The sequence below is a fragment of the Microcaecilia unicolor genome, chromosome 11 (genome assembly GCF_901765095.1).
Source record: "Microcaecilia unicolor chromosome 11, aMicUni1.1, whole genome shotgun sequence".
In the NCBI taxonomy this organism is placed as follows: Eukaryota; Metazoa; Chordata; class Amphibia; order Gymnophiona; family Siphonopidae; genus Microcaecilia; species Microcaecilia unicolor.
Genome location: NC_044041.1, coordinates 85,886,725 through 85,906,848, shown reverse-complemented (window position 1 = coordinate 85,906,848; position 20,124 = coordinate 85,886,725). Strand labels below are relative to the sequence as shown.

At 48.0% G+C, this 20,124-nt stretch overlaps 1 protein-coding gene across 4 annotated transcripts in view; it reads right to left on the bottom strand.

The window, feature by feature from the left end:
- The window catches only part of UHRF1 (ubiquitin like with PHD and ring finger domains 1), a 171,535-nt gene that overhangs the window by 37,948 nt on the left and 113,463 nt on the right, over nt 1-20,124 (bottom strand). For all 4 annotated transcript variants that reach the window (XM_030219374.1, XM_030219377.1, XM_030219375.1 and 1 more), the window contains 3 exons: nt 13,136-13,298; nt 11,791-11,928; nt 866-977 (listed from right to left, as the gene is read on the bottom strand). In XM_030219374.1, the coding sequence (XP_030075234.1) occupies nt 866-977; nt 11,791-11,928; nt 13,136-13,298 (413 nt within the window). The remainder of the gene's footprint in view (nt 1-865; nt 978-11,790; nt 11,929-13,135; nt 13,299-20,124) is intronic.

Sequence of the window (20,124 nt, the reverse complement as noted above, 5' to 3'; positions counted from 1 at the left end):
TCTAATTTTTTTAAAAAGGATATACATATGAGACTGCTTACCTGCATGCAACTTTATTCATGGGCAATTTAGCAATATCATGGCCCTATCTGCACTGTTTGTGCTATAGAACAATCTACCGTTATCAAATGACCATTGATATTAGTGTTGTTTCCTATGTATTACAGATAACTGCATAATCTCATCGCCGTAACCAGTGTCCCTAATTACCACTAGGCACAAAGAGGAGTCCAACTAAGAGAAAAGAGGTAGTGTTCATACTGCTGTACAAGTCATTAGCGAGCTAGTTCTGGAGGCCTTACTCTGGAAGGATGTGGACAGAATTGAAGCAGTAGAGAAAGGCAACAAAATGGCAAGGGTGCTGCAACAGAAGCCCTATGGGGTGAGAGTTAGAAAGCGTTCGGCAGTGATTCCTACAGCCGTGTTCAGCTGACCCAGAAGCCTCGTCTTTGCAGCATTCGGCAAAATAGAAGTTACGTCAGAGGGGGGGACAGGATGCAACAGAGGCAAGGCTTCTGGGTCACTAGCATGCGGCAATTAGTGCTGCTGCCCGAGACGCCATGTTAAGGTAAACAGGGGAGGAGGATCAGCATTAAAAATTTGGGTCCGTGTTAATTACGTTAACATGCTAATTGCCTACCCCTAAATTTCTCCACATCCTATTTAACCACCTTATTTGCAACCTTGCCTTCATTTTAAGATATTTGATTAGATGAACTGCACCCCAGTGATTCTGCAAACCAGTATTATAAAGTACACATGCCTAAATAGCATCCCAAAACAACATATGCTCTACAGTCTCTCATTAAAGGACGTCTCCTGAACACAGATTCTTGGTGTATCCTCCAATCTCAGACGCACTGACCTTCTGCAGATTTCCTCTTCCTCTTTCTTGGAGTTTCCAGCTCCTCATCCTCACTCTCATTTTCCTTTTCTCTCTCTTTATTTGCAACAGACTCCACATAACCCTCTGGATACTGGAGAGATAATGAAAGGCAGGCAGGGTCATTTCCACAGTCATGCATTCATGGTCTCTGCTGTACAATACAGCTTCAAATCACTAACAATGAAATGCAAGAGACACCAACTTATATTAGAGGTATATTACAGGCCCAAGGACCTGTGCTAATCTAGTAGGATACAGATGTAGTATTGTCGTCTCTCTCTGGATAACCATGTAAAGAAAACCATTAGGCAAACAAACCTGTCAATACAGATGTGCATATGTGGGATGGAGGGGAAGCGCACACTAAATGTGTAAGTAGGATCTAGATTCCTTCACTACTTGCATTAATGGGACACAGAATCAGTATCAGGATGAAGATCATACTATTGAAAAAGCATGAACCAAATCCACGGAGCAGAAAGTAGGCAGGAAGAGAACCAGCTCTGATTCAGGGTTTGTTTTATTTTTAACCCTGTTTGAGTGCCTTTGGATTCCTCCTTTTATATTAAAAAAAAAGGGGGGGGGGGAGGAGCTGATTTACAGTAAAGCGAATGCTACATACCTGTAGAAGGTATTCTCCGAGGACAGCAGGCTGATTGTTCTCACTGATAGGTGACGTCCACGGCAGCCCCTCCAATCGGAAACTTCTCTAGCAAAGTCCTTTGCTAGTCCTCGCGCGCCCGCGCGCACCGCACATGCGCGGCCGTCTTCCCGCCCGAAACCGGCTCGAGCCGGCCAGTCCAGTATATAGCAAGACAATACACTTCAAGGGAAGACACACTCCAAAGGGGAGGCAGGGCGGGTTTGTGAGAACAATCAGCCTGCTGTCCTCGGAGAATACCTTCTACAGGTATGTAGCATTCGCTTTCTCCGAGGACAAGCAGGCTGCTTGTTCTCACTGATGGGGTATCCCTAGCCCCCAGGCTCACTCAAAACAACAACCATGGTCAATTGGGCCTCGCAACGGCGAGGACATAACTGAGATTGACCTAAAAAATTTACCAACTAACTGAGAGTGCAGCCTGGAACAGAACAAACAGGGCCCTCGGGGGGTGGAGTTGGATCCTAAAGCCCAAACAGGTTCTGAAGAACTGACTGCCCGAACCGACTGTCGCGTCGGGTATCCTGCTGCAGGCAGTAATGAGATGTGAATGTGTGGACAGATGACCACGTCGCAGCTTTGCAAATTTCTTCAATGGAGGCTGACTTCAAGTGGGCTACCGACGCAGCCATGGCTCTAACATTATGAGCCGTGACATGACCCTCAAGAGCCAGCCCCGCCTGGGCATAAGTGAAGGAAATGCAATCTGCTAGCCAATTGGATATGGTGCGTATCCCTACAGCCACTCTCCCTCCTATTGGGATCAAAAGAAACAAACAATTGGGCGGACTGTCTGTGGGGCTGTGTCCGCTCCAGGTAGAAGGCCAATGCTCTCTTGCAGTCCAATGTGTGCAGCTGACGTTCAGCAGGGCAGGAATGAGGACGGGGAAAGAATGTTGCCAGGACAATTGACTGGTTCAGATGGAACTCCGACACAACCTTCGGCAGAAACTTAGGGTGAGTGCGGAGGACTACTCTGTTATGATGAAATTTGGTGTAAGGGGCCTGGGCTACCAGGGCCTGATGCTCACTGACTCTACGAGCTGAAGTAACTGCCACCAAGAAAATGACCTTCCAGGTCAAGTACTTCAGATGGCAGGAATTCAGTGGCTCAAAAGGAGGTTTCATCAGCTGGGTGAGAACGACATTGAGATCCCATGACACTGTAGGAGGCTTGACAGGGGGCTTTGACAAAAGCAAACCTCTCATGAAGCGAACAACTAAAGGCTGTCCTGAGATCGGCTTACCTTCCACATGGTAATGGTATGCACTGATTGCGCTAAGGTGAACTCTTACAGAGTTGGTCTTGAGACCAGACTCAGACAAATGCAGAAGGTATTCAAGCAGGGTCTGTGTAGGACAAGAGCGAGGATCTAGGGCCTTGCTGTCACACCAGACGGCAAACCTCCTCCACAGAAAGAAGTAACTCCTCTTAGTGGAATCTTTCCTGGAAGCAAGCAAGACGCGGGAGACACCCTCTGACAGACCCAAAGAGGCAAAGTCTACGCTCTCAACATCCAGGCCGTGAGAGCCAGGGACCGGAGGTTGGGATGCAGAAGAGCCCCTTCGTCCTGCGTGATGAGGGTCGGAAAACACTCCAATCTCCACGGTTCTTCGGAGGATAACTCCAGAAGAAGAGGGAACCAGATCTGACGCGGCCAAAAAGGAGCAATCAGAATCATGGTGCCTCGGTCTTGCTTGAGTTTCAACAAAGTCTTCCCCACCAGAGGAATGGGAGGATAAGCATACAGCAGGTCCTCCCCCCAATCCAGGAGGAAGGCATCCGATGCCAGTCTGCCGGGGGCCTGAAGCCTGGAACAGAACTGAGGGACTTTGTGGTTCACTCGAGATGCGAAGAGATCCACCAAGGGGGTGCCCCACGCTTGGAAGATCTGGCGCACCACTCTGGAGTTGAGCGACCACTCGTGAGGTTGCATAATCCGGCTCAGTCTGTCGGCCAGACTGTTTACGCCTGCCAGATATGTGGCTTGGAGCACCATGCCGAGACGGCGAGCCCAGAGCCACATGCTGACGGCTTCCTGACACAGGGGGCGAGATCCGGTGCCCCCCTGCTTGTTGACATAGTACATGGCAACCTGGTTGTCTGTCTGAATTTGGATAATTTGATGGGACAGCCGATCTCTGAAAGCCTTCAGAGCATTCCAGATCGCTCGCAACTCCAGGAGATTGATCTGTAGACCGCGTTCCTGGAGGGACCAGCTTCCTTGGGTGTGAAGCCCATCGACATGAGCTCCCCATCCCAGGAGAGACGCATCCGTTGTCAGCACTTTTTGTGGCTGAGGAATTTGGAAAGGACGTCCCAGAGTCAAATTGGACCAGATTGTCCACCAATACAGGGATTCGAGAAAACTCGTGGACAGGTGGATCACATCTTCTAGATCCCCAGCAGCCTGAAACCACTGGGAAGCTAGGGTCCATTGAGCAGATCTCATGTGAAGGCGGGCCATGGGAGTCACATGAACTGTGGAGGCCATGTGGCCCAGCAATCTCAACATCTGCCGAGCTGTGATCTGCTGGGACGCTCGCACCCACGAGACGAGGGACAACAAGTTGTTGGCTCTCGCCTCTGGGAGATAGGCGCGAGCCGTCCGAGAATCCAGCAGAGCTCCTATGAATTCGAGTCTCTGTGCTGGGAGAAGATGGGACTTTGGGTAATTTATCACAAACCCCAGTAGCTCCAGGAGGCGAATAGTCATCTGCATGGACTGCAGGGCTCCTGCCTCGGACGTGTTCTTCACCAGCCAATCGTCGAGATATGGGAACACGTGCACCCCCAGCCTGCGAAGTGCTGCTGCTACTACAGCCAAGCACTTTGTGAACACCCTGGGCGCAGAGGCGAGCCCAAAGGGTAGCACACAGTACTGGAAGTGACGGGTGCCCAGCTGAAATCGCAGATACTGTCTGTGAGCTGGCAGTATCGGGATGTGTGTGTAGGCATCCTTCAAGTCCAGAGAGCATAGCCAATCGTTTTCCTGAATCATGGGAAGTAGGGTGCCCAGGGAAAGCATCCTGAACTTTTCTTTGACCAGATATTTGTTCAGGGCCCTTAGGTCTAGGATGGGACGCATCCCCCCTGTTTTCTTTTCCACAAGGAAGTACCTGGAATAGAATCCCAGCCCTTCTTGCCCGGATGGCACGGGCTCGACCGCATTGGCGCTGAGAAGGGCGGAGAGTTCCTCTGCAAGTACCTGCTTGTGCTGGAAGCTGTAAGACTGAGCTCCCGGTGGACAATTTGGAGGTTTTGAGGCCAAATTGAGGGTGTATCCTTGCCGGACTATTTGGAGAACCCACTGATCGGAGGTTATTAGAGGCCACCTTTAGTACATAAGTACATAAGTAGTGCCATACTGGGAAAGACCAAAGGTCCATCTAGCCCAGTATCCTGTCACCGACAGTGGCCAATCCAGGTCAAGGGCACCTGGCACGCTCCCCAAACGTAAAAACATTCCAGACAAGTTATACCTAAAAATGCGGAATTTTTCCAAGTCCATTTAATAGCGGTCTATGGACTTGTCCTTTAGGAATCTATCTAACCCCTTTTTAAACTCCGTCAAGCTAACCGCCCGTACCACGTTCTCCGGCAACGAATTCCAGAGTCTAATTACACGTTGGGTGAAGAAAAATTTTCTCCGATTCGTTTTAAATTTACCACACTGTAGCTTCAACTCATGCCCTCTAGTCCTAGTATTTTTGGATAGCGTGAACAGTCGCTTCACATCCACCCGATCCATTCCACTCATTATTTTATACACTTCTATCAGTATCTCCCCTCAGCCGTCTCTTCTCCAAGCTGAAAAGCCCTAGCCTTCTCAGCCTCTCTTCATAGGAAAGTCGTCCCATCCCCACTATCATTTTCGTCGCCCTTCGCTGTACCTTTTCCAATTCTACTATATCTTTTTTGAGATACGGAGACCAGTACTGAACACAATACTCCAGGTGCGGTCGCACCATGGAGCGATACAACGGCATTATAACATCCGCACACCTGGACTCCATACCCTTCCTAATAACACCCAACATTCTATTCGCTTTCCTAGCCGCAGCAGCACACTGAGCAGAAGGTTTCAGCGTATCATCGACGACGACACCCAGATCCCTTTCTTGATCCGTAACTCCTAACGCGGAACCTTGCAAGACGTAGCTATAATTCGGGTTCCTCTTACCCACATGCATCACTTTGCACTTGTCAACATTGAACTTCATCTGCCACTTGCACGCCCATTCTCCCAGTCTCGCAAGGTCCTCCTGTAATCGTTCACATTCCTCCTGCGACTTGACGACCCTGAATAATTTTGTGTCATCGGCGAATTTAATTACCTCACTAGTTATTCCCATCTCTAGGTCATTTATAAATACATTAAAAAGCAACGAACCCAGCACAGACCCCTGCGGGACCCCACTAACTACCCTCCTCCACTGAGAATACTGGCCACGCAATCCTACTCTCTGCTTCCTATCTTTCAACCAGTTCTTAATCCATAATAATACCCTACCTCCGATTCCATGGCTCTGCAATTTCTTCAGGAGTCTTTCGTGCGGCACTTTGTCAAACGCCTTCTGAAAATCTAGATATACAATATCAACCGGCTCCCCATTGTCCACATGTTGGCTTACCCCCTCAAAAAAATGCATTAGATTGGTGAGGCAAGACTTCCCTTCACTAAATCCGTGCTGACTTTGTCTCATCAGTCCATGTTTTTGTATATGCTCTGCAATTTTATTCTTAATAATAGCCTCCACCATCTTGCCCGGCACCGACGTCAGACTCACCGGTCTATAATTTCCCGGATCTCCTCTGGAACCCTTCTTAAAAATCGGAGTAACATTGGCTACCCTCCAGTCTTCCGGTACTACACTCGATTTTAGGGACAGATTGCATATTTCTAACAGTAGCTCCGCAAGTTCATTTTTTAGTTCTATTAATACTCTGGGATGAATACCATCAGGTCCCGGTGATTTACTACTCTTCAGCTTGCTGAACTGACCCATTACATCCTCCAAGGTTACAGAGAATTTGTTTAGTTTCTCCGACTCCCCCGCTTCAAATATTCTTTCCGGCACCGGTGTCCCGCCCAAATCCTCCTCGGTGAAGACCGAAGCAAAGAATTCATTTAATTTCTCCGCTACGGCTTTGTCCTCCTTGATCGCCCCTTTAACACCATTTTCGTCCAGCGGCCCAACCGACTCTTTGGCCGGTTTCCTGCTTTTAATGTATCTAAAAAAATTTTTACTATGTATTTTTGCTTCCAACGCTAATTTCTTCTCAAAGTCCTTTTTTGCCCTCCTTATCTCCGCTTTGCATTTGGCTTGGCATTCCTTATGATCTATCCTGTTACTTTCAGTTGGTTCTCTTCTCCACTTTCTGAAGGATTGTTTTTTGGCTCTAATGATTTCCTTTATCTTACTGTTTAGCCACGCCGGCTGACGTTTAGTCTTTTTTCCCTTTTTTCTAATACGTGGAATATATTTGTCCTGAACCTCCAGGATGGTGTTTTTAAACAGCATCCACGCCTAATGCAAGTTTTTTAGTCTGCGAGCTGCTCCTTTCAGTCTTTTTTTTCACCATTTTTCTCATTTTGTCGTAATCACCTTTTCTATAGTTAAACGCTAGCGTACTTGATTTCCTAGTTTCACTTCCTTCAATGCCAATATCAAAACCGATCATATTATGATCACTGTTATCAAGCGGCCCTCGTATCGTTACCCCCTGCACTAGATCATGAGCACCACTAAGGACTAAGTCTAGTATTTTTCCTTCTCTTGTCGGCTCCTGAACTAGCTGTTCCATGAAGCTGTCCTTGATTTCATCAAGAAATCTTATGTCCCTTGCGTGTACAGATGTTACATTAACCCAGTCTATATGCGGGTAATTGAAATCCCCCATTATTATTGTGTTGCCCAGTTTGTTTGCGTCCCTGATTTCCTTTAACATTTCCGCATCCGTCTGTTCGTCCTGGCCAGGCGGACAGGTAGTACACTCCTATCACTATCCTTTTCCCCTTTGCACATGGAATTTCAATCCACAGTGATTCCAAGGAGTGTTTTGTTTCCTGCAGAATTTTCAATCTATTTGATTCAAGGCTCTCGTTAATATACAATGCTACCCCTCCACCAATCCGATTCACCCTATCACTACGATATAATTTGTACCCCGGTATGACAGTGTCCCACTGGTTATCCTCCTTCCACCAGGTCTCAGAGATGCCTATTATATCTAATTTTTCATTTAGTGCAATATATTCCAACTCCCCCATCTTATTTCTTAGGCTCCTGGCATTCGCATATAGACATTTCAAACTATGTTTGTTGTTCCTAAGTACATCATGCTTAGTACTTGACAGTATTAATTGGCAATCTTTTGTCTGATTTTTATTGTTATTTAAAGATACCCGATCTACTACAATCTCTTTTGCAACCTCACTATCAGGATACTCTATCTTCCCTGTTATGGTGATATCTTTGAAAGATACCTTATCCCGAACCATGCTCTTTTGAGCGACTGTCGGCCTTCCCCCCATTTCTAGTTTAAAAGCTGCTCTATCTCCTTCTTAAACGCCGATGCCAGCAGCCTGGTCCCACTCTGGTGAAAAGCTTTCAACCTCCCCCCGATTGGCAGGTCGCCCGGCACTGACACTTGGATGTCGGCTATGCTCTGCTGGAGCCAGTCAAAAGCTCGCCCCTTGCTTTTGCTGGGGAGCCGAGGGGCCTGGCTGAGGCGCACGCTGCTGACGAGAGCGAGCGCGCTGGGGCTTAGCCTGGGCCGCAGGCTGTCGAGAAGGAGGATTGTACCTATGCTTACCAGAAGAGTAGGGAACAGTCTTCCTTCCCCCGAAAAATCTTCTACCTGTAGAGGTAGATGCTGAAGGCTGCCGGCGGGAGAACTTGTCGAATGCGGTGTCCCGCTGGTGGAGAGACTACCACCTGTTCGACTTTCTCTCCAAAAATGTTGTCCGCACGGCAAGGCGAGTCCGCAATCCGCTGCTGGAGTCTATTCTCCAGGTCGGCGGCACGCAGCCATGAGAGCCTGCGCATCACCACACCTTGAGCAGCGGCCCTGGACGCAACATCAAAGGTGTCATACACCCCTCTGGCCAGGAATTTTCTGCACGCCTTCAGCTGCCTGACCACCTCCTGAAAAGGCTTGGCCTGCTCGGGGGGGAGAGCATCAACCAAGCCCACCAACTGCCGCACATTGTTCCGCATGTGTATGCTCGTGTAGAGCTGGTAAGACTGGATTTTGGCCACGAGCATAGAGGAATGGTAGGCCTTCCTCCCAAAGGAGTCTAAGGTTCTAGAGTCCTTGCCCGGGGGCGCCGAAGCATGCTCCCTAGAACTCTTAGCCTTCTTTAGGGCCAGATCCACAACTCCAGAATCATGAGGCAACTGGGTGCGCATCAGTTCTGGGTCCCCATGGATCCGGTACTGGGACTCGATCTTCTTGGGGATGTGGGGATTAGTTAGAGGTTTTGTCCAGTTCGCAAGCAATGTCTTTTTTAGGACATGGTGCAAGGGAACAGTGGACGCTTCCTTAGGTGGAGAAGGATAGTCCAGGAGCTCAAACATTTCAGCCCTGGGCTCGTCCTCCACAACCACCGGGAAGGGGATGGCCGTAGACATCTCCCGGACAAAGGAAGCGAAAGACAGACTCTCAGGAGGAGAAAGCTGTCTTTCAGGAGAGGGAGTGGGATCAGAAGGAAGACCCTCAGACTCCTCGTCAGAGAAATATCTGGGGTCTTCTTCTTCCTCCCACGAGGCCTCACCCTCGGTGTCAGACACAAGTTCACGAACCTGTGTCTGCAACCTCGCCCGGCTCGACTCAGTGGAGCCACGTCCACGATGGGGGCGTCGAGAGGTAGACTCCCTGGCCCGCATCGGCGAAGCTCCCTCCGCCGACGTAGTTGGGGAGCCCTCCTGGGAGGTGGCCGACGCGGTACCGACGTCGGGGACCTCACCCCGGGCAATGGGCCAGCCGGCGCCACGCTCGACGGTACCGGAGGCGCAAGCACCGCCGGTACCGGAGGGGTAGGGCGCAACAGCTCTCCCAGAATCTCTGGGAGAACGGCCCGGAGGCTCTCGTTCAGAGCGGCTGCAGAGAAAGGCAAAGAGGTCGATGCAGGCGTCGACGTCAGAACCTGTTCCGGGCGAGGAGGCTGTTCCGGGCTGTCCAGAGTGGAGCGCATCGACACCTCTTGAACAGAGGGTGAGCGGTCCTCTCGGTGCCGATGCCTGCTGGGTGCCGACTCCCTCGGCGACCCAGAGCTCTCGGTGCCGACGCGGGGAGGCGACCGGTGTCGATGCTTCTTCGATTTCTTCTGAAGCATGTCACTGGAGCTCCCCGGCACCGACGAGGAGGACGTAGAATCCAGCCGTCGCTTCCTCGGGGCCGAGGCCGAAGGAGGTCGGTCTCGGGGGGGCTGTACCGCAGGAGCCCTCAGGGTAGGAGGAGACCCACCCGAAGGCTCACCGCCACCAGCAGAGGAATGGACAGCCCTCACCTGCACTCCTGACGATGCACCACCGTCCGACGACATCAGCAGACGAGGTCCCGGTACCACCGACGTCGATGCAGCTATCTGATGTCTCGGCGCCGATGCAGAGGCCCGATGCCTCGATGCACTCGATGCAGGGGCGGCCGAGGAAGATGGTCTGGACGCTGACGACGTCGATGCACTCGAAGATCCCGGTGCCGATGCCGACGAAGAGCCCGAGAACAACACGTTCCACTGGGCTAATCTCGCTACCTGAGTCCGCCTTTGAAGCAGGGAACACAGACTGCAGTTCTGAGGGCGGTGCTCGGCCCCCAGACACTGAAGACACGACGAGTGTCGATCAGTGAGCGAGATAACCCGGGCGCACTGGGTGCACTTCTTGAAGCCGCTGGAAGGCTTCGATGTCATGGGCGGAAAAATCGCACCGGCGAAATCAAAGTCCGAAATGACGGAAAAAGAGCACCAAAAAATTTGTAAGGGAGAAAATCTCGACCGAGGCCGAAAAGAGGCCTACCCCGACGACGAAAGAAAACTTATCGGGGCAAAAAGCTGGAAGTACGGGGAGGATTAACACGAAACCCGGGGGGGGGGGGGGGGGGTTCCGGAGCACTTCCCGACACTTGAAAAGACTTTTCCGAAGAAAAAACACGTCAAAATAAATTTGGACGCGCGAGGTCGACTTTCCGGGGCTCGACACGGCGAAAACACGACCGTACCGAGTGCGGACAAAAGAAGACTGGCCGGCTCGAGCCGGTTTCGGGCGGGAAGACGGCCGCGCATGCGCGGTGCGCGCGGGCGCGCGAGAACTAGCAAAGGACTTTGCTAGAGAAGTTTCCGATTGGAGGGGCTGCCGTGGACGTCACCCATCAGTGAGAACAAGCAGCCTGCTTGTCCTCGGAGAAGTGCATTATCAATAGAAATCAAACAAAATAAAACATGGAAAAGAAAATAAGATACCTTTTTTATTGGACATAACTTAATACATTTCTTGATTAGCTTTCGAAGGTTGCCCTTCTTTGTCAGATCGGAAATAAGCAAACATGGTAACAGATAGTATATATGAGTGAGACATCCAAGCATTACTTTGACAGGGTGGGAGGGTGGGGGTGGGTAGGAGGTATGCATGGGGACATCAAAGCATTTCATTGATATTCTAACAGGATGGGTGTGGGTAGGTGAGAGAAAGGTGGTAAACACAGAAATACAATTTTATGGTTTACAATGGGCTAGAAAACAATAAGTGCATTAAAATCTAACTCATGTACATTAAGTTGAAGTATTGGATATTGTATTGAACTTGTTTATGTGAAATAATAAACATACATATAAAAAAAAAAAAAGCTAGAGATCGCAGAAGTAGTGCACAGAAAACCAGAGGGAGATGAAAGAAAAATAGCAATAATAAATCAAAGAACAGAATAATAAAGGATTACTTCAAAAACAGAAAAAAAAATCTAACTCATGTTAGATCACTAATAAGATATCCAAGGTATAGAATCCGCTCAGTATTATTTTGGGGTAATTTTCTGTAAGTGATCCTGTTAGAAAAACAATTCTGGTCCCCTCAATACACTGACAGTTTAAGAAACCACTGCCTCAGAAGACATTCACATGCCACAGCTAATACTACAGTTCAATATTAATTTTAATGCATATGAAAGGGCAAAATAGCATTATGTTAGTCCTCCTCTCCAATCAGGACAAATTATCAAGGTTTTAAGAAAAACCCAAACCTGCAAAGTCAGCCCCAACTTCTTCATCCTCTCTTTTCCATCCTTGGTCCATGGGGCAGGTTCCTCATCATCCCGTTTCAACAGGTAGCGCCACACTAAGAAGCCTGATTTTCCTTTTTCTGGCCAATATTTTACAACCTAAACACATAGGAGGTTAAAAAAAGGGCCCATTACTTTTCCATACCATCTTCTTTGGACCCACTCATCCAAAAGCAGCTCAAGATGAAAACACCAATTAAGATTCTTATTGGAAAATAGAGCAAACAGGTTGGCATGCTACAAGCTAGAGAAATTCTAAAGCTTTCATGTGTCGTCACTTTAAAAGCTCACACTATGGAAAACACCATACTCTGAAAAGAAGATGTGAAAAGTACTAGGACAGTTTCCACTTTTAACAGTTCTTATACAAAATATATGAATGTCAAATGGGTAAGTTGTGTGTTTATCCACCCATATCCACCTATCACAGGAGACACTACAGGAAGACATCTTGTGGTCTGACCCCTGTATATAATTTGCGTGTTCCCACCACCTATTCTGATCTCATACATCCCCTACTTACACCCCCAAGTTCAACTTTCAGGCACATAGGTGCTACCAATTACTATGCTTTGAAAGAAGCAGCATAGCAAAGAACCACTGTTCAGTACAAAGAAACCCACTGCTGGAGACAGATGGGGTCTGAGAAAACGGGGTCAGACTGCAACAGGACAAACATACTGCTGGAGGCAGACATGAGAGCCGATAGAAGCAGTTCAGTGGAAGAGTAACTTTTTTTTTTCCTCCTTTGTAGTTCTTAGTGAATATACTTTGTTCTGATATTATGCACTGTTAAGACTAAAGAATATTGACGAGGAGAATGTGTTAGTGGAGATGGAACTGTTCTTTGAGTGAACCACAGCACGTTCTGCCTCCAATATACTCCCATCTTCAGACTGTTAAAACATTTATTTCCTCTCATTTTACAAGATGCAGCCTCTTTAGCACCTCTTGTGTTCTAATTCCTTATCGTTACTACCAGACCAGTCCAGAACCAATAGGTTCTGCCCATCAACCAGCAGATAGACATTTGTGAGCTCTGCCTTTATAAAGGGCATTGTGCAGGCTTTGCTCAACAGTATGTCTCTCCAGCAGATAGTTACGGGCAACCCACTGGAGCAGTAGTCCTGGACTGTTGTAGTTCCTGATCCAGTTCAACACTGCTTTAGCTCCAATTCCTTCTCACTCCAAAAGGAAAGCAGCTCCTAGAACATAAGCTGCAGAGCACCATAAAATCTTCGTCATTTTAATATGCACACTATTCCAATCCTTCCTGAGAAAAAAAAGAAAAAAAAATACAGCCAACCTTGTAGATCCCATCATATCGATTTCCATCTTCTGGAGCATACTTGCTGTGTTTTCTCCCCTTGGCATTTCGTACCACTCTGACTGGTTTTCCAGCTCTCCAGTCCTTGGCTGTAGCGCCATCTTTATCATTAATGGGTGCATTACAATTCAGTGCAAGAGCTCTGCAAAGAAATAAATGTTTTTAGTCCAAGACACACAACATATGAAGAGAGACCCCAACCGAGATGACCCATATGTTCATTAAAATTGTTTATACATGTAGCAGTTACAAAGAAAATATAGCTATTGCCAAGAACTGCCAGAGTATTTTGGGAACCTATAGGAACGCACCAGGATACTACTATTCTTTGAGACTACAATGTATTTCTTCTTGAACTGGTGTGAATTACAGAACAGCAATGAACTAAATATATACCACCACTATAATTCATGTCTTAAAAGTTACCTCCAATTACATGTAAGCAGTGAATATGATGGATTATAAAATGGTATGTCAGTGTATCCTACCATGATGAATTTAAGGAAATTGAGATGCTACTGTGCTCACCAATATACATGTAGAAGAATAAACTTAAGGATAGTTTTGAATGGAATTTTTCTTCTGCCTCCATGTTGATAAGGCTGTTGTGTCTAACAAGAGCAAAACACACACATGCAACCCTAACTACAATGTCTTATACCAAAAAGGCCAGGGATAAGCAACATAAGCCTCCTTGAATGTTAGAAGGCTGCACTTGTAGTACGATACATGGTTTAATGTATGAATGCAAAAAACTTTAGTGCCCCTCCAACAAAGACCATGAAGTAGATCAGAAACATACATTTTAGATCAAAGCATGGTCTACTTCCTAAGGCCTGTTCTGACTCTCTAGCATTGTTTTTAAAAGAACGCTTCACAGCAAATGTGTAAATCAGACTCGCCTCAAAAACTGATATTGTCTGCTTACTCCTTATTTACAGGTCTGCTGCTGTGATGAATAAAATTTTTTTTAAAACATCCCAAAAACCCTATGCCAACTATGAGAAGGCCACCAATGAGCATGCGCTGAGGATATTGCACTGCATTTGAACTGTGGTTTTTTTGCACATCTCTACCTACTATCCTTGTCTGTGTCCCTGCAGATATATTTTCCTAAAAAGATTAAAAAAAAAAAAAGCCCTGTTTGATCTTACTGTATAATCTGTGTTTCAAACTGGTTTATTGATATCTGTGAATCTGAAAACTAGATTTCTGATTTCAAACTGCCAGCAAGTATTAGAAATCTTTCTTTTGCCAAGTTTCTGAGCTCCTTCCTTCCCCCACCCCATCTATCTCAGTTCACCTGAGTTTTGTTTTTTTTCTGCAGCCATTTTAAAAGCACAAGTGTGTTTTCTGTGGAGAGCTGTGCTGCTGGTCTCTGGCTTGGAGAAACTCAGATAAGATTTGTGCTGGCTATATTTGTGGCTTTTCCTACCCTAGAACTGTGGTTTTTTTTGCACATCTTTACCTACTATCCTTGTCTTCCCCTTGTCCCAATCAGCTTTGTAGAAAAGAGGCTTAATACAGGCCTAAGATAGGTTTTACAGCAAACACATTCCACAAGTTTAGGTTTATACCCACCCACCCCAAGACTGACACTTCCTAAATCCCTATTCTAACTATACTACTTATCACAACTTAACTCCACCCGAATTACAACTGTCTCAAATTGCTGAGGAGTAAAGTTAATCTTGTACACTGTCAAGCCTCATCATAAAATACCTATTCATACCCAGATGACTTTTATTCTCTGTAATAATTGTGAAGCTTTAGTTTCAAGGCCAATCATCTGGAAACTTAAGGCTTGTCCTATCTGTAATCAGCTCGCTAGTTTAAAACAAGAGGTCAGTAAATTAAGGTGAAATTAGATCTTACCTGCTAATTTTCTTTCCTCTAGACCCTCCAGACCGGTCAAGACGCGTGGGTTATGTCCTCCTACCAGCAGAGGGAGACTGAGAAAACACTAAGCTTTTGAAGCCTGTATATATAACCTGTGCAGAACCTCCACTAGCCAGTATACCCCTGACAAAGCAGAGAAACAAAAAACACTAACAACAACTAGCAACCCTGTACGTGGTCACAGTAAACTGCAAAAACAAGAAACATCTTCCGCTTGCTCTTACGGAAACATGTTCCTTTGCCTTTGATAAAACAGTTGGGCTTCTACAGGTGGACTATCAAAGAAGATCCCCACCTGTCCCGGACTCCTATCACAAAACAGAAATAAACAGTCTGCAATTAGAGAAACAACAATTTACAGCAGCCAAGAATTATCCAACAAATACACCTCCTGGCCTCCAATACAGACAGGGCGGGCTCTTGACCGGTCTGGAGGGTCTAGAGGAAAGAAAATTAGCAGGTAAGATCTAATTTCACCTTCCTCAGCGACCCTCCAGACCGGTCAAGACGCGTGGGACGTACCAGAGCAGTAACTAACTTATGGGAGGGACCTACTAAGGCCAGAGGTCAAAACTGCTGCCCCAAAGCGCACCTCGTCCTTTGCATGCACAGGAATCCTATAATGCTTCACAAAGGAATGCAACGAAAACCAAACCGCAGCCCGACAAATATCTAACAGAGAAATCATACTATTCTCCGCCCACGAGGCTGCCATTCCCCTAGTGGAATGAGCAGACCAGCCCCTAGGCACCACAGGACCCTTCACCAAGTAAGCAGATGCAACCGCCTCCTTCAACCACCGTGCTATGGTCACCTTAGGAGCCGCTGCACCCTTCTTTGGGCCACCATGAAGAACGAACAAACGGTCAGAGGCTCTGAAGTCCTGAGTTCCAGAGAGATAACAACTCAAAACTCTCCTGACATCCAGCTTGGCAATACCACGCTGCTCCGAATCTCCAGCCATATCACCCAACACTGGCAGAGAGATGACCTGATTAACATGGAACTCGGAAACCACCTTGGGCAAAAAAGGAAAGCACCGTCCGCAACGAAACCTTTCCCTCAGAAAGGACAAAAATGGTTCCCTAAAAGACAAAGCCTGAAGCTCTGAAACACTCCGTGCTGAAGTAATCGCCACCAACAAGACCGCCTTTAAAGATAAATCCTTACAAGATGCCGATACCAGAGGCACAAACGGAGGCCTGATCAAAGCATCCAAAACTAGCTTCAAATCCCACGGAGGCACCATCCGTTACTGAGGCGGACGCAGCAACTTAACACCCTTCAAAAAACGCACTACCTCAGGCACAGACGCGAAGGACTTTCACTGAAGCTTCCCACGAAAACATGACAAAGCTGCCACCTGAACCTTCAGTGTAGACAAGGCCAGACCTCTATCAACACCATCGTGCAAAAATTCCAAAACTTCCGCCACCGAAGAGTGAAACGGCCGAACTCGATGGTCTTCACACCAGTGCTCAAAGATTCTCCAAACCCGGACATACACCAAGGAAGTGGATCGTCTACGGCAACTCAACATTGTAGCAAAGCCACTGGACGAAAGCCCCTTCTTCTTCAACTTGTGCCGCTCAAGAGCCAAACCATAAGCGAAAACCGAGCCGGATCCGGCATGATTATCGGGCCTTGACACAGAACTGATCCCAACAAAGGCAGGGCCGCCGCCCCTGCCAACCGCACCAGGTCTCCATACCATGGTCGACTCTGCCAATCCGAAGCTACCAGAATCACCCGACCGGAGTGATGTTCGATGCGCTATATTACTCGACCGACTAACAGCCACAGAGGAAACACATACAGTCACTCCCGAAGCCAAGGCAACAGAAGAGTGTCGATTTCCTCCGCTCAAGGGTCTCTTCAGCGACTGAAAAAAAAAAAATCTCTGAACTTGCGCATAGCGAGCCGTTGCCCTAAGATCACCGAAAGTCCCCAGACCGACACAACTCACTGGAACACTGACCGAAGAAAAGACCACTCTCTGGGATCTAGAGTGTGCCTGCTGAGATAATCTGCATCTATGTGACCTACCCCGGCCACATGCGCTGCCAAGAGAGCCTGAAGATGAGTTCAACTGCGCCGCCAAGGCTCTTTGTTCCCCCCTTGACGGTTGACATATGCTACTGCCATGGCATTGTCACAGAGCACTCGGACTGCCTTGTGGCGAACCACCGACGTCAAGGCCTGGCGCGCCACCCGAATGGCCCGAGTTTCCAGCCGGTTGATGGACCACTCTGCTTCTGCCCGAGACCACCGGCCTTGAGCTACCTGACTGAGACAATGTGCCCCCCAACCTTGCAGACTGGCATCCGTGACCATTACCAGCCCCTGTGGGGACTCCAACGGCATTCCTTTCCCAAATTGCGCGGACTGAGCCACCAGCGGAGACTGAGACGAGAGGCCACCGACAGCGGACAACACATTTCCAAGTCCTGCGACAGAGGGGACCAACGACTGAGCAGAGCTGACTGTACATGACGCATGTGCGCCCTGGCCCACGGAACTACCTCTATGGTCGCCGCCATCAGGCCCAGGACCTGACGATAAGTACGGGCCGTCGGCGCCTTCTCTGCAAGGAACAGACGAATCGGACCCTGTAACTTGGAACCAAAAGGCTGCACAAAGGAAAGTGAAGATAAGCTTCCGTCAAATCCAGGGAAGTGAGAAACTCTCCTTTCCTGACCGCACCAGTGACCGACCGCAACGTCTCCATCCGGAAAGAGGGCACCTTGAGTGCCGCATTGACCCTTTTGAGATCTAAAATGGGACGAAAAGTGTCCTCTTTCTTGTGGACCACAAAATAGATCAAATAGCACCCTGAGCGTTGCTGATCTGAAGGAACAGGAACCACGGCTCCCAACGCGAGCAGCCACCGCAGAGTGTCCCTCACTGCTGCCCTCTTGCTCCAAGACTGACAGAGGGATTCCAGAAACACTTCGGGAGAACAGCTTTCGAATTCCAGCGCACATCCGCCTCGAAACACCTTGAGAACCCACTGATCTGACCTGATTTGGGCCCAACTCTGGTAAAACAGACTCAGCCGAGCCCCAACATGCACCAGAGCCTGAGCCCGCACACCTTCATTGGGAATTGTGGCCTGAATACTAACCTCCCGCGGAAAAGCCACGCCCTCCGCGACGACTCTCACGAAAGAACTGTGTGCGCTGGAAAAACCGACCCCTAGAGGTCCTACTACTATTAAACATTTCTATAGCACTACTAGACTTATGCAGCGCTGTACAAATTAACATGAAAAGACAGTCCCTGCTCAACAGAGCTTACAATCTAAATTGGACAAACAGACAGCTAGGGGTAGGTCCCACTCGATCTGCCCGGCCTATACCGCTGAGCCTCCCTAAACCATCCCAGAGAGGAACTAGTTCTGGCCCCTGCCTTGAACCGAAAATCTGGAAGCCATAGAACCTTGGTATCACTAAGACCTCACACTAACTTGTCCAAATCTTCTCCAAAGAGCATAGCTCCCTTAAGTGGCAGAGACCCACAACCATAGCCATATTTTTTGTCTGAAGTAGGCAACAAATCATAAAAGCCTCAGACAAAAAGGATGAACCCATGTCCAAGTCGGCTAACTCCTGACCCCCAGAAGAACCAACATCTACCGAATCATCCAGGAGCTTCTCGGCACAACGAAAACATGCCCGAGCTACCAGACCCCCACAAACCGAGGCCTGCAGGGCTAGAGCCGACAAAACAAAACTACGGTTGAGAAAAGATCCCAACTTCCTATCCTGAGGATCACGGAGGGCCGTTCCTCCATTGTCCCGGACTCCTTACACACACACGTACAGGGTACTGCAACAGAATAAAGTTTGGAAGGAAAAAATCCTACGACCCAATGACAAACTACCTCACCAGATTATTGGAGACTGCACAGGCTGTCAACTGCTACCTCTGCTGAGACTGAGAAAATACTGGCTAGTGGAGGTTCTGCACAGGTTATATATACAGGCTTCAAAAGCTTAGTGTTTTCTCAGTCTCCCTCTGCTGGTAGGAGGACATAACCCACGCGTCTTGACCGGTCTGGAGGGTCGCTGAGGAAAGCAGGAATTAGATGCACTTAAAGCAACTTCTAAGACTGCACAAAATCAAACCAAATTCACACCACTGCCTCAAAGGATAAAACCACCTAAGAATAGATGGTTCACAGTAGGCTCAGACTTCGTCATGTGACACAGAGGCATACACCCTCACAAGTGTTACCCCTACAGAATTCTTTTGCTCCATTAGAGCTCTGTGAGGTTCCTAAAAATAGAACTGAGCCAGAAGAAACAGCAAAAGCAAAATAAATTAAGGTGGAACAAAAAGATATGGAGGGACCTAAAGACAGAAAACACACCAAAATATCAAATGTTGAAACACATACCAGGAAATGGAAATGTAAATGGAAAGTGATGACCACAAATGCTCGCAGTCTTGGCAACAAAGTTCATGACCTTCAAGCCCTAATGTTGGAGGCAGACTTAGACGTTGTTGCAATCACAGAGACATGGCTCAATGGTTCCCATGAATGGGATGCAAACATACCAGGCTATAATCTATTTAGGAAGGATAGAGAGGGTTGTAAAGGTGGAGGAGTAGCTCTATATGTGAGAAATGATATCACAGCAACCGAAATGACAGGGACCTGGGGTAAGGAAGATGCGATATGGATCACCTTAAAAAGAGAGGACAGAACCTCTGTCCACGTGGGTGTTGTCTACAGACCTCCAACACAATTGGAAGAATTAGATAAAGACCTGATCGCAGATATTCAAAAGTTGGGAAAGAAGAGAGAGGTGCTGTTGCTGGGAGATTTCAATCTGCCGGATGTAGATTGGAAGGTTCCGTCTGCGGAATCGGAAAGAAGTAGAGAGATTGTGGATGCTTTCCAAAGTGCTCTGCTCAGACAAATGGTCATGGAACCCACGACGGAGGGATCGACGCTGGATCTGGTGCTCACAAATGCGGATAGCGTGTCAAATGTCCGAGTGGGTGCCCACCTCGGCGGCAGTGACCATCAAACGGTTTGGTTTGATATGACGGCTGAAGAGGAG